At 42.0% G+C, this 13,597-nt stretch overlaps 1 protein-coding gene across 2 annotated transcripts in view; it reads right to left on the reverse strand.

Moving 5' to 3' along the window:
• The window catches only part of LOC124881887 (exostosin-1), a 381,563-nt gene extending 368,314 nt beyond the window's left edge, over positions 1 to 13,249 (reverse strand). Inside the window, exons 1-3 of one of the 2 annotated variants that reach the window (XM_047387779.1) lie at positions 12,364 to 13,249; positions 10,974 to 11,499; positions 1,704 to 2,455 (exon numbers count right to left, since the gene is read on the reverse strand). In XM_047387779.1, coding sequence (XP_047243735.1) covers positions 1,704 to 2,455; positions 10,974 to 11,261 — 1,040 coding nt within the window. In that variant the 5' untranslated portion in view covers positions 11,262 to 11,499; positions 12,364 to 13,249. Of the gene's footprint in view, positions 1 to 1,703; positions 2,456 to 10,883; positions 11,500 to 12,363 lie in introns of those variants that run through there. The other variant, XM_047387780.1, reaches the window with a different exon arrangement.
• Positions 13,250 to 13,597: the final 348 nt, after the last annotated feature.

The raw sequence follows: 13,597 nt of genomic DNA on the forward strand, positions 1-13,597 counted from the left end.
GTGTTCAGATGTCAGACCTACATGAAAACCAGAAGATTAATACCATCCATCAGGTCAAGAAGTTAGGTTGCATTGTAAATAAAAAGCATTGTCATAGGAAGTGTTAACGTCATCAGATAGGTACATAACATGTAATTGTTTGATACTTTCCTGCAGAGAAATTTAGTGTAGAAATATACAGACAAATGTGTAAAAAAAAGGGTAATAACTGTTGTTTTGATTACCTGATGTGGACAAATGTGGCTGTTTTGTGTCCAGTAATTACATCTGGTTGTTTTAAACATAACATTAAAAGCTTTAAAAAATAAATTTTATGTCAGCACTTTAAAAAATGCTTTGATATAAAAACAACAAAAAGGCAAATTGCCAAAAACTAATGCATTGTAAAATAATCATGTCAATTCAATATTGGTGGGTCTTCAAAGCAGTTATAGACCTTAATGCAACACATTATCTTAGTTTCCACTGGAAACCAAAAATTCCTTTGGTATTTTTCTGGTTATTTGGAAGTAGACAGTAATTAAGTTGAAGTCCATTTGGTTGGTTTCCTGCATGATTTAGATGTGTGTCTGCTCAGAAAAACCCTGATTCAAATGGCTAAATTCCCTTTGCAGGTGTGTGAAGGACCAATTCATTTCAGTCAGGTGTGTTAAGCTTAGGGAATCATCTAAAACATGCAGGACACCAGGTCTTAAGAGCTGGAATTAGGCATCACAGCTTCAGAACTTTTGTAGACAACCACTGCGCCCTTTCCATTTATCTTAATAAAGCACAAACATTTAAAATGAAATACAGGCTCAGTATTTCCAGAAAACAGAACAAGCAGAAATGCATTGTTAATTTTAAGTAGCTGTTTGCCCATCAAGTTTATGCAGCCTTTGGGATTTGTTTTTTGAATCTCATCTCCATTTTAAAAACCAAAATAATCAATGAAGACAAACATATTGAGTGGAAACCAGAGGATGGCCCTGTTTTACTTTATTTCCAATAGTTCTGCTCTGTTTGGCTTTTTTTTAGCTGTGAGCTGCTGCTGAAAGTTTGCAAACCTAACCTCTCTTCTGAGCTTGGGATGCTTTTCTCTCAACCAACTGCTGAGTTGGTTGAGAGAAACCAACAAAGCTTTCTATATTTCAGCAGTGGATGCGTCTCGGCTCTCCTGCTGCTTTATATCCGTCAAACACACGCAAACACTTTACAGAAAACAGCACAAATGCTTGTACATCTGTGTTGCATTTTGTCTCAGAGAGGCAGAGTAACAATAAAACTCAACTCCCATGACAATAGCAAGCTCTCTGCATGAAAGCACCCAACCCGTTTCTCTCAGAGAAGTGGAGCTTCACAAATAGCAGCCATCCCAAACTCTCTGAAGAAGGAGTTTGCAACTAATAAATCAAATTTGTAGAGATTCATAACATTTACAAGCACACAGACAATAATACTGAAGTTGGGGTGTAATTACGCACAAACTAACTGCACAGCGCCTAAAGAGGATCTTGGATTTTCTGTTTCAGGCAACAGACTAATTAAATCTTGAAAAACAAAAGGAAGCAGAAATAAACATGTGCAAACTCCTTAAACCAGTCAATAAGTGAGCACAGACCAATACATCAACTTAAGCCACATATTCAAGAGAACAGATGCTTGTTATAAATTACACCAAGAAGGATCATAATAGGGAAAGAGATCAAGAAGGTTAGCCTTACTTTGAGTAGTCTTCATTATCTCGGTCACAGCGGGAGTCTTTGTGTTTCTCCCAGTCTTTGCCATGTTTACATGTGGTCAGTAGAATAACATCTTCCCCATTGTGGATGTGATAGAGGGCGTTTCTCGTCTCTGAACCAATGCCGGTTAGGTACCTCTTCCCTTTAAAAACCAGCTGGTATTTCCTGGAAGGCGATGCGTCATTCAGTGCCAGATAACCTGTGGACCCTCCTTTAAGCGGGTGATCTTTGGAGAATAGAGGGATGGAGATATCAAAGTTTGGTCTGAAGTTGACCACATCTGCACTGGCCTTGGCCAGCATGGATTGGCCCACCTCAAATCCCAGATCCTCTGTGTAGTCTGGCCATGTACCAGAGTACAGGTTGAATATGAGGTGGTTCCTGCCGTCGTTCCACGTCGGTAGGCTGTGGATGCGGGACCTGACGTTCTGGACATACAGAGATGAGAGCTGATCCCTGTCCAATGTGTCCACAGCCAGAATGAACAGACAGGCCTGGGAAGGATCCGTGGTATGGAAGCGAGACTCCCTGATGGAGGACAGGATCTTCTGGTAGGTCTCTGAGATCTCATCCCCTCTCTGCGGAGGGTAAATGTAAACCCTGAAGCCCGACTGACAGCGTGAAAAGTCAAAACAGGTTTCCATACGGCAGCGCTTGTTCTTGTAGATGTTGTCTCGGATTGCCCGACGTTCATGAGGAGAGGTGTGCTGGTGATGGAGCTGAGGGCTGTCCTCCTGCATTGACAGACCAACACAAGTAAGATACTCAAAATTAAAATAAATAGATCATAAACATGTTGATTGATTTTTTTTTCCTTTATCAAACTCAAACTCAGTGGACTCAAGACATTGTGGACTAATGCCAGCAGAACCATCTTCTCATCAATGTGGGGAAAACCAAGGAGCTGATGGTGAATTTCCACAGGTGCAGATCCACCACAGTGACAACAATGAACATCCAAGGAACTGACATTGAGACAGTGGACTCTTATAAGTACCTGGGTGTCCTGAACAATAAACTGTGCTGGAGTCACAACAGTGATGGTCTTTACAGGAAGGGTCAACGCAAACTTTACCTGCTAAGTAAACGGGGAGATTCTTAGGAAATTCTTATGGAGTGCCGGGGGAGCTACTGAAGACCTTTTTTGATATAGTAAGTTGGAGCAGCAGCTTATCTCCAGCTGAGAGAAAGCAGTTAGATAAGCTCGTCACGAAGGCCAGCTCTGTGCAAGGATGCCTCCTCGATCTAGTGTAGGTGGTGGGAGACAGAAGAACTCTAGCAGAAATAACATCACTCTTGGAAAATGTCTCCCACCCCATGCATGAAGCTTTTGCAGAACTGGGGAGCTCCCTCAGTGACAAATTTGCTGTACACTATTTTCAATTCAATTCAATTCAATTCAGTTTTATTTATATAGCGCCAATTCACAACACATGTTGTCTCAAGGCACTTCACAACAGTCAGGTACATACATTCCAATTAATTCTAACAATTGAACAGTGCAGTCAGAGTTAGCTTTTTATTCAAATTGGATAAAAAGTTTTTCTATCTAAGGAAACACAGCGGTTTGCATCCAGTCAGTGACTTGCAGCATTCCCTCCTCCTGGATGAGCATGTAGAGACAGTGGACAGTCACTGGCGTTGATTTTGCAGCAATCCCTCATACTGAGCATGCGTGTAGCGACAGCGGAGAGGAAAAACTCCCTTTTAACAGGAAGAAACCTCCAGCAGAACCAGGCTCAGTGTGAGCGGCCATCTGCCATGACCGACTGGGGGTTAGAGAGAACAGAGCAGAGACACAAAAAGAACACAGAAGCACTGATCCAGGAGTACTTTCTATGGGAAGGAAAAGTAAATGTTAATGGATGTAGCTCCTTTAGTCGTTTCATCTAGAAAGAAAGAACAGATAAACTCTGAGCCAGTTTTCAAGGTTAGAGTCTGAAAGAGCACATATAATTAGTTACAGTAAAAGCTCAGTCAATTTCCATGTCTAGGAGAGAGAAACGGTTAAACACTAAAAGACAGGGCCATGTGGATCATTGGTAGAGGGTGAGCATTAAGTTGTTGCCAGCAGAAGCTTGGACAATTCCCCTCTCCAGAAAGGTGTCACAGGTAGACACAGAGCCAGGCCAGGTGTAGCTTCTAGGAAGAGAATAGAGAGAACAAAGTTAAAAGCTGAAATAACAGCAAACAATGCAAAATTGGAGAGTAGTGTGAGAATGTAGCGAAGAGGGTGAAAGTGGTCATTATGTCCTCCAGCAGCCTAAGCCTATAGCAGCATAACTACACAGATAGTTTCAGTTCAGATTATTTAGTTAAACGGCGCTTATTTACAACAATGTCGTCACAAGGAACCCCACAAAGGGTCCCACTGATGGTCATTGTTATACTAAAAACCACAAGGATTGGGATACCTCTCTGTCAAACTGATTATAACCATTGGAAAAGAGATGAAGTAATCATCTTCGGGAGTATGTCAAAGATTTTCTTTTTAATAGAATTAATTTTATTTAAGAAGAATCCCATAAAGTCATGACTGCTAAGAGCTAAGGGAATGGATGGCTCAACAGAGCTATGACTCTGTGTAAGTTTAGCAACTGTACTAAAGAGAAACCTAGGATTATTCTTGTTCTCTTCTATTAATGATGAGAAATAAGCTGTTCTAGCTTGGCGAAGTGTCTTTTTATACAACAGTAGGCTATTTTTCCAGATTAAGTAGGAATCCTCTAGGTGTGTAGAGCGCCATTTTCTCTCCAAATTTCTAACATTGTGCTTTAAAGTACGCAGCTCTGAATTAAACCAAGGAGCTAGCCTCCTATTAATGATTACCTTCTTTTTCAAGGGGGCTGCATTGTCTAATGCATCACGCAATGATGAAGAAACACTATGAACAAAAGAATCAATTTGTGAAGGGGCAGAAACAGAATTATTGCCCTCCACTGTGCTTTTCAGTGATAATGAGGAAATTAAAAGTGGAACAGATTCTTTAAAGGTTGTTACAGCATCGACTGATAATGATCTACTATAATGAAATTTTCTTTCAGGTGTGGAGTACTCGGTTAAATTAAACTCAAAGGTTATTAAGAAATGGTCAGACAGGACAGGGTTATGAGAGAATATTGTTATGTCTTATGTCTTTTCCTCTTATATTATAAATTTGCCCTTACTGTATAGTCTCGTATTTCTTATTCTTATTTTTATTGTTTATATTTTTACTTTTATGTGAATCTGCATGCTTCCATTTGCCTGTCACTTTGCTGCTGGTAAACCTAAATTACCCCACTGGGGGACAATAAAGCATATTTCTATTCTGTTCTATTTAAACCGCTCTTTCCAGAGCCACAAGTCTTGTGGACAAGTTTCCAAACTTTTGCAAACAACATCACTTTTGCTGCTTCACCAGTTTGCATTCTGAGTTTTCATTAAATTAAAGCATGATTAAAAGGTCAATGGTTTGATGACCTGAGGCCTCGAGTTGGAAAGTATGGCTTTAACTATTCAGTTATAGGTAATAGCTTGACCCTGCAGGGCCCTAAGAGTTAAAGGCAGGATTTTGAAATGAATTCTAAAATTAACCAATAATCAGTTCAAGGACATTAAAACAGGAGTGATGTGAGCTTCTCTGTTTGTTCCTGTTTAGAGTCCTGAGACAGAGATTTGGATTTATGTTGAAAGTCCATTAAAATATACTAGACGAGGACATAAAAGCATAAATACTCATCTCAAGTTGCTATTTCAACATCAACCTTCTTAGTCTGGAAATATTTCTTAAATTAAAAATCTAATTAAAAACTATTTTGGACAAGTGGTTTTTAGTGACTTTCAAGAGACATTCATTTGTTCCTTCAGTTTAGCTTGACAGCCAGGTTCACAAATCCAATCTGTTGCCTGATCAGAGGAACCGTGTTCTCTGAACCATGTTCATCCATAAGCTAAAATCCCTGCTTTTGAATCTCTCCTTATAAAATACCAGATGTCCTACTGTATTAATGTACTCTTCATACATCAAACTTATCGACATACTGTATGCTTTGAGTATGGACACCAAATAATATACAGACAGCTAGATCCAGCTCTCTTGAGATTCTAATCTCTTTAAAGTGAAGTTAGTAATTTGCAAGCCTTCAACACGATGCTCTGTTGTGATCAGGCTGTTTGCATTTATGGCTTACTGTATATTGTCATGATGCTGACAGGAGTTGGTCAGGTAAAACAATTTTATTTTAACAGAACAAAAGATGCAAACCTGAAATTAAGTTTAGTTGAGAAATGTGTGTTTCCTTACCTGCAGTAGATAACTCAATCTCAGACATAGTTTCACTCCATCTCAGTATCACAATAATTGAAATGTGTTGAGGGATTTTCCAGATATTGCAGTTTTTTTGCGTTTAGTCAGCACCCACATACTTAATTTTAGTGGGCCCCTGCTAGGCTGGTGCCCATCTCCAGCAGTCAGTGGAAGAGAGGCTCGTTACACCCCTAGACATGACGCCAGCCTATCATAGAGCAACGCAGACACACACAGAACAAAACCATTCAGGCAAACATTTAAAGCAACCAATTAACCAGAAATGCATATTCTACTATGGGAGGAAGCTTGAATCCCCACAGAAGGCCCACGCAAGTAGAGTGAGAACATGCAAACTCAATATAGAAAGGCCCTCACTGAGACTTGAATACAATACATTCTTTACGTGCTGTAACAACTGCCAACAACCTATCCACTGTGCAGCCCAATTGTCGAAGAGGGATTTTGGGTCGGACCAAAGCGCAAACAAGAGCTCGGTAGCCGCATCATAGTTTATTCTTAAAAAAGGTCGAAACGTAACAAAAACACTGCAGGTATGAATCCAGAGACAAAATCCAAAACTTTCAAAACACTGCAGGTACTTTGGCAAAACGTAGCATAAGCGAAGCACAAGCGAAGCAAAAACAAAACATAGTCATGGTAGGGAAAGGGGTAATCAACAGAATAACAGAAGGAACCAGCGAGGAACTAAGCAAACAGAACAACTAATATACACAGAGCACAGAGAGGGGAACAAAAGGCAGGTCATCAAAGAAACAGGGAACAGGTGTGACAAGGAACAGGTGAAACAAATACAAAGGCTGAGGATGGGTGAAAGGACTAAACAAACAACAGAAAACACAAACTAAGCAAGAGAATAAATCAGAGGAGGAAATAAAGAACTAGAATAACTATGAACTAAAGTAAACAGAGAAATTAGAGGGGAACATAGAAACAATAACCTAAGAAATAAACAGAGAGCCATAAGGAGAATCTAAATTACAAAATAAACCATACAAGAACCCACAAAGTCCAAAATGTCACTCCGGGGGGAGCCCAAGGCGTTCCCGGGCCAGCCGAGAGACATAGTCCCTCCAGCATGTCCTGGGCCTCCTCCCGGTGGGACGTGCCTGGAACACCTCCCGAGGAAGGCGTCCAGGAGGCATCTGGTATAGATGCCCAAGCCACCTCAGCTGGCTCCTCTCGATGTGGAGGAGCAGCGGCTCTACTCCGAGCCCCTCCCAGATGGCCGAGCTCCTCACCCTATCCCTAAGGGAGTGGCCGGCCACCCTACGGAGGAAGCTCATTTCAGCATCCAGGATCTCGTTCTTTCGGTCATGACCCAAAGTTCATGGCCATAGGTGAGGGTAGGAACGTAGACCGACCGGTAAATCGAGAGCTTCGCTTTTCGGCTCAGCTCTCTCTTCACCACAACGGACCGGCACAGCGTCCCCATTACTGTGGCAGCTGCACCGATCCGTCTGTCAATCTCCCGCTCCATTCTTCCCTCACTCGTGAACAAGACCCCGAGATACTTAAACTCCTCCACTTGAGGCAGGAACTCCCTTCCAACCTGAAGAGGACAAGCCACCCTTTTCCGGTCGAGAACCATGGCCTCGGACTTGGAGGAGCTGATCTTCATCCCAGCCGCTTCACACTCGGCTGCGAACCGCCCCAGTGCATGCTGTAGGTCTTGGCTAGAGGGTGCCAGCAGGACCACGTCATCTGCAAAAAGAAGAGACGAAATCCTCTGGTCCCCAAACCAGACCCCCTCCGGCCCTTGGCTGCGCCTAGAAATCCTGTCCATAAAAGTTATGAACAGGACCGGTGACAAAGGGCAGCCCTGCTGGAGTCCAACATGCACCGGGAACAGGTCCGACTTAGTGCCGGCAATGCGAAACAAACTCCTGCTCCGCTTGTACAGAGACCGGATGGCCCTAGTAAAGAGCCACCGATTCCATACTCCTGGAGCACCCCCCACAGGGCATCACGAGGGACACAGTTGAATGCTTTCTCCAGGTCCACAAAACACATGTGGACCGATTGGGCAAACTCCCACGAACCCTCGAGTACCCAGTAGAGGGTATAGAGCTGGTCCAGTGTCCCACGGCCAGGACGAAAACCACACTGCTCCTCCTGAAGCCGGGGTTCGACTATCGGTCGGACTCTCCTCTCCAATACCCTGGCGTAGGCCTTACCAGGGAGGCTGAGGAGTGTGATCCCCCTGTAGTTGGAACACACCCTCCGGTCACCCTTCTTATGTAGGGGGACCACCACCCCAGTCTGCCAATCCAAAGGCACTGTCCCCGTCCGCCACGCAATGTTGAAGAGGCGTGTCCACCATGACACCGGTCCCTCACGGTTCCCCCTGCAGGTGGTGGGCCCACTGGGGGATGGTCTCACGTCTCTCGTTCGGGCTTGGCCCGGCCGGGTCCCGCGAGGAGCAACCCGGCCACCAGGCACTCTCCGACGAGTCCCAACCCCAGGCCTGGCTCCAGGGTGGGACACCGGCTCCGCCGTACCGGGCGACGTCACGTGCCTCGATTCTGTAGTCGTCATGAGGGATTCTCGAACCGCTCTTTGTCTGACCCGACCTAGAGCCTGTTTGCCATTGGAGACCCTACCAGGGGCATTTAGGCCCCAGACAACATAGCCTCTAGGATCATTCAAGCACTCAAACCCCTCCACCACGTTAAGGTGGCGGTCCAAGGAGGGGCAAGTTTGACACATCCAATAAATTTCATTCCACTTCACGATTGTGTCCCACTTGTCATTAATTCTTCACAAAAAATTAGAATTTTATTTCTTTATGTTTGAAGCCTGAAATGTGGCAAGAGGTTGAAAAGTTCAAGGGGGGCAAGTACTTTCGCAAGGCACTGTACATCCAATTTTACTCTGTAATTACGTTATTCTTTTACTACAGTATTTTAATTGTGTTTTACAAAACAGTTTAACCACCTTGTTAGTTCTATTTAATTTCTATTCCTCGTGTATTGGTTTTGTTTCATATCTTTGATGAGAGATAACTCTTAGCATCTCATCCTGCAAAAATGCAGATTTGATTTTCCTGGATGTTGAGGTGAAGAACAGAGAGTCCAAGCATGGCCAAAGTGACCAAAGTGGATTAACCAATATGTTTAACTTTAAATGCTGCACACTCAAGGCTGCATGGTGGTGAAGCTGATGTATTGTTGCATCACATGTAGACGCTCCTGTGTTTAAATCCTAGCAAGGAGTATTTGTTTTGACAAATATACTGAGTCAAATGTGGCTTTATAAATCCCTTTCCTCACATTTTGTCTCTGTCTGTCTGTCTGTCTGTCTGTCTGTCTGTCTGTCTGTCTGTATGTCTGGTGAAATTTTGGAGGACTTTAATCTTTAATTGTTCTTGGTTCAGATTTTTAATACAGTTTTTTTTTTTTCAAATGAAGACCCTGAAGTACTTTTTGACTCTTGTATCTCTAGAAATACACCACAGGGGCTATTTCAGTATTGTAAACAGTGCTGTAAAAAAGTTTTTTTGTTTTGTTTTTATTTTTATTGTCAGCTGTAAATGTTTAAAATCATCAAACTAATTTTCAATTTGTTAATATCAGACCATGATACAAATAGCAGTTTTTTTTAGATTATTTCTTTTAGAGGAAAGAGCTATCCATACAAACCTGGCCCTATATAAAGATGTGATTGCCACCCTATCACATCATGCTAAATTAAAGACATTGACATCTATCAGTGTTCAGAGGGTTACAACGCAACTCCTAAGACATCCCAGCAAACCTTTGCGGGAGCCATTATCCACAAATAAGGTAAACATCTTCAAAGAAGTGCCAATCCTACCATAATTACACTAGGAGTGTATCAATGACTCATCCAGGAGGACACAGAAGAACCCAGATCAGCATCTAAAGAGACTGAGCCAAAATGACAGTTCCAAGGTAAAAACCACTACTGACCAAGCCTGGAGGATAATATTCTTAGGACTAAGGCAACAAAGGTGGAAAGGTCTGCATCCTGTTACATCTGGTGTAAAACTAACAGCATTTCAGAAAAAGAACATCATACATAGAGTCAAACATGGAGGTGGTAGTGTGATCATTTTGTTGGTTCAGGATCTGGACAACTTGTCACAGTTGTTGGAACCAAGACTTGTGCTCTCCAGCAGAAAATCCTGAAGGTGAAAAACATGTCATCAGTTGTTGACCTGAAGCTACAGCACACCTGGGTTAGACAGTTTGACAATGATCCAAAACACACCAGCAAGTCCACCTCTGAATGAATTAAAAACCCTTAGTGAGGGTTTTGCCATCACTAAGGGTCATCACTAAGCCATCAGCATCTACAACAGCTCTTTGAGGAAACCTTCATAATATGAGCTATAACAACATTTAATTTCCCTTTGGGATTAATAAAGTATTTTTGAATTGAATTTAATTGAATTGAGTGACCTAGTCAAAGTCTGTACTTATTTTCTGATTGAGATGCTGTGCCATGACCATAAACAGACCATTCATACGTAAAAACTCTCCAATGGGAATGAGTAAAACAAGTTTGGGAGCAACAGTGGGCTAAAATGTCTCTCCAGATATCTAAAGGCCTTATTATCATTTATCACAAACGACTGATGGCGGCAGTTCCCCTCATGGTGGCACAGCCGGTTATTAGGTCAAGAGGGCACACCATTTTACATAGGGTCAGGGTTTAAATAGCTTTTTATCCCTTTATAAATTAAATTTATTTACTACACCTCTCTTTGTCCGATATTAAGTTTGTTTGATGAACTAAAAGATTTGAGTGAGATTAAAAAAAAGCAAAAACATGAGAAACCTGTCTAGGGGAGAAACTCTTTCACAGCACTGTAGCACTGGAGTACTTACTTTGATCATTGACCTGGGTCATTTTTTAACAGCTCATTTTAAATCAGCTCTGTTTGTTCTTTCTTTTCCAGTAAAATGAGTCCTCTCTACCTCTTGCTCTCCTCCCTCCAGGTACGGTTCTAGCAGCTCGATCAACTCCGGCCAATGTCTGGCCGGTCTGGATGGTAGTCTCTGGGGCAGGGGCTGAGACTGGTAGACGTCTTGCCTCTGGTAGTAGTTGTACTGGTAGTCCTGCTGGTGGTTCTGGTGATACTGGGGAATCTGAGGATAATGATATGGCTGCTGCTGTAACTCCCCAATTTGCAGACCCCACAGGTAGATGAGGAAGAGTAGACCGGCCACCACAGACACAAGCAGGTACCGCTTCTTGGCCTGCATGTGTGCTGCGGGGATGAAGGAGGAGGAGAAGGTGGTGGGTCTCAGGGTGGGGAGAAGAGAGGATGACCAGAGGAGTTACAGAGGTATGTAGGAGAAACGATGGCAGAGAGTTGAAGGAAGAGGAAGGGAAAAGACAAAGATGAGTAACAAGGAAAAATGAATAGAGAGGGGTTGCAGGGAGGTAGATGCGGGACACTTCTCTATCCGCAGTTGAACATTTTGAGATGTTTGTAGGTTACTGAAAGATAAAGAAAAACCTTAATCAGGATTTCACATGCTAAAACAGTATTTCTGACAAGTCAAGGTGCATAGAAAACACACATTGTTTTTATTTTTGAATGCTGCGATACTTTATCTCCAACAGCAGATATGAAAAGAAAGGATGGAGGAATCATTTGGATCCATTTTAAGATGTAAAACTGCATCTGCAAATTACATTATATATGCAAATATGTCTAATATTAAAGAGGGGTTAGGATGTAAAGAGAAAATAATAGAGAAGAAACTAGGTCTGTGGACAACAAAAACGTCACAGGTAATAAAAGGTTCAAACAAGTTCAAACTCAATATTAAAATATAAGGACAAAAATAAAGACAGAAACGGTAAGCAGAAAACAAAACTATTAAAAATGTGTCTGATAAATAAACAAAAAAGAAATAATAAAAAATAATAAAAAGGTTGAAAGTGAAATGAATTAAGCAAATAGGGAAACAGACGCTTGGACCAATTATTACTGGAAAAACTAAAAAATATATCTATTTCTGCCACATGGCATAAATGTATAATTTGACAATTATCTGACAATTGTTTATATACTTTTTAATTTTGTTGGTGTTTGATAGATTATTTATTTAGTTACATATTTTACTATATTTTTGACCGTTCTAGTCCTCCATATTTCATGGTGCGTTTAATGTTCTAATTTTATTTTATTAATTACACAAAACAGATCCCTATATCAAACAGCTACTCATAAAGTTTCACACAACCTTTTATGTGTCATCAGCGTAGCAAACCATCATTCTGCCAGTTAAAGATTTCAAAATCCTGAGACTTCTGTTACTTTTGCAATAGTTTCTATGGAGATAAATATGAACCTACCTGTTTAAACCAAACTGCTATGGTTCCAGGATGGATCTGGGTGTGCGCTGCTCTCCTCTCCAGCCTGAGCAGGGCTCCACAGTTTGGAAACACATCCTCCATTAACCCGCTGAATTACAGATCCATTCACGAACCGGCTGAGCTTTAATAAACCCACGTGTAGAAGGGCATCAGTGAGCTCAGTGTGCACCGAGAAACCAAATAAGGAGCAGTGCCTCCATCCTCCACCACAAACTTTTCCCGACCAAAAGAACCCGATGTGCGCTCCTCATGTGTCTCCCACCTGAAGACGCAGCTCTGTCTGAACGGCGAGAACTTGCAAGCAGCATCCATCCAGAATTAACACAGCACCTTCAGCGTCTCTCCCATCCCCTCCTCCCAGGAAAAATACCAGCAAACTTTGGGTAGATGGGAATCCGCACTCTTTCACTTGCGCTGCGCGAACACCGAGAACTGGGCAGATATCAGGGTAAGTTAAGATCAATAAAATCCCGTTTCATGAGCGACTTTAGGTCCCAGTTAACGGCACGTAGACAGCGGTTCTGGATGAGGTGAAAGTAATGAATCAGATAAACATCATCAGTGTTTACCCGTGTTCTTCTGGGCTGCTTCCTTTCGAGCAGCGGTTTCCAGCTGTCCCTCACGTTTCCATGCTGACATCCTCTGCTGGATCTGGGCTGCAGCATCCAGCAGCATCGACAGCATCCTCCATCCTCCAGCAGCAGCAGCGCTGATAAGCCAGACAGCAGCAGGCTGGGGGGATCGGAGCATGCACGGGACGTCAGCTGGCTCTGATAAGGCATAAGAGCTCACCATTCACCTACGCTGGCTCCGTTTGCATATGTTTAACAGGAAGTTAAACAACAAATAATTACCAGAAACGTTTAACACATTAATCAGAATTATTTTTTTTATTTTTTTTGCCTCATGTGTTTATTTATTTAAAATGTTCTATTTTTATTAAATTTTGATTGTGTGCTGTTCTGGATGTTTAAATCAGTTGTGACACACAATCTAAAGCAGGTAATATCTGTGTATGTGGAACTTGTTATGTATTTGCATTTTAATATCCTTGATATCCTTTTCAAAACATTTAGAAAATCAATTTTCTTAAAGCGTCGTTAGCTAAAGCAGGCAGCTAAGTGCGTGGATCCACATCTTGATAAAAAAAATAACTAGGTCTTTGTTTTCCCAGAAGTCTCATTTAATCAAGGAACTCCTGAAGTAATCTGTC

This window comes from Girardinichthys multiradiatus, chromosome 15, assembly GCF_021462225.1.
Source record: "Girardinichthys multiradiatus isolate DD_20200921_A chromosome 15, DD_fGirMul_XY1, whole genome shotgun sequence".
Taxonomy (NCBI): Eukaryota; Metazoa; Chordata; class Actinopteri; order Cyprinodontiformes; family Goodeidae; genus Girardinichthys; species Girardinichthys multiradiatus.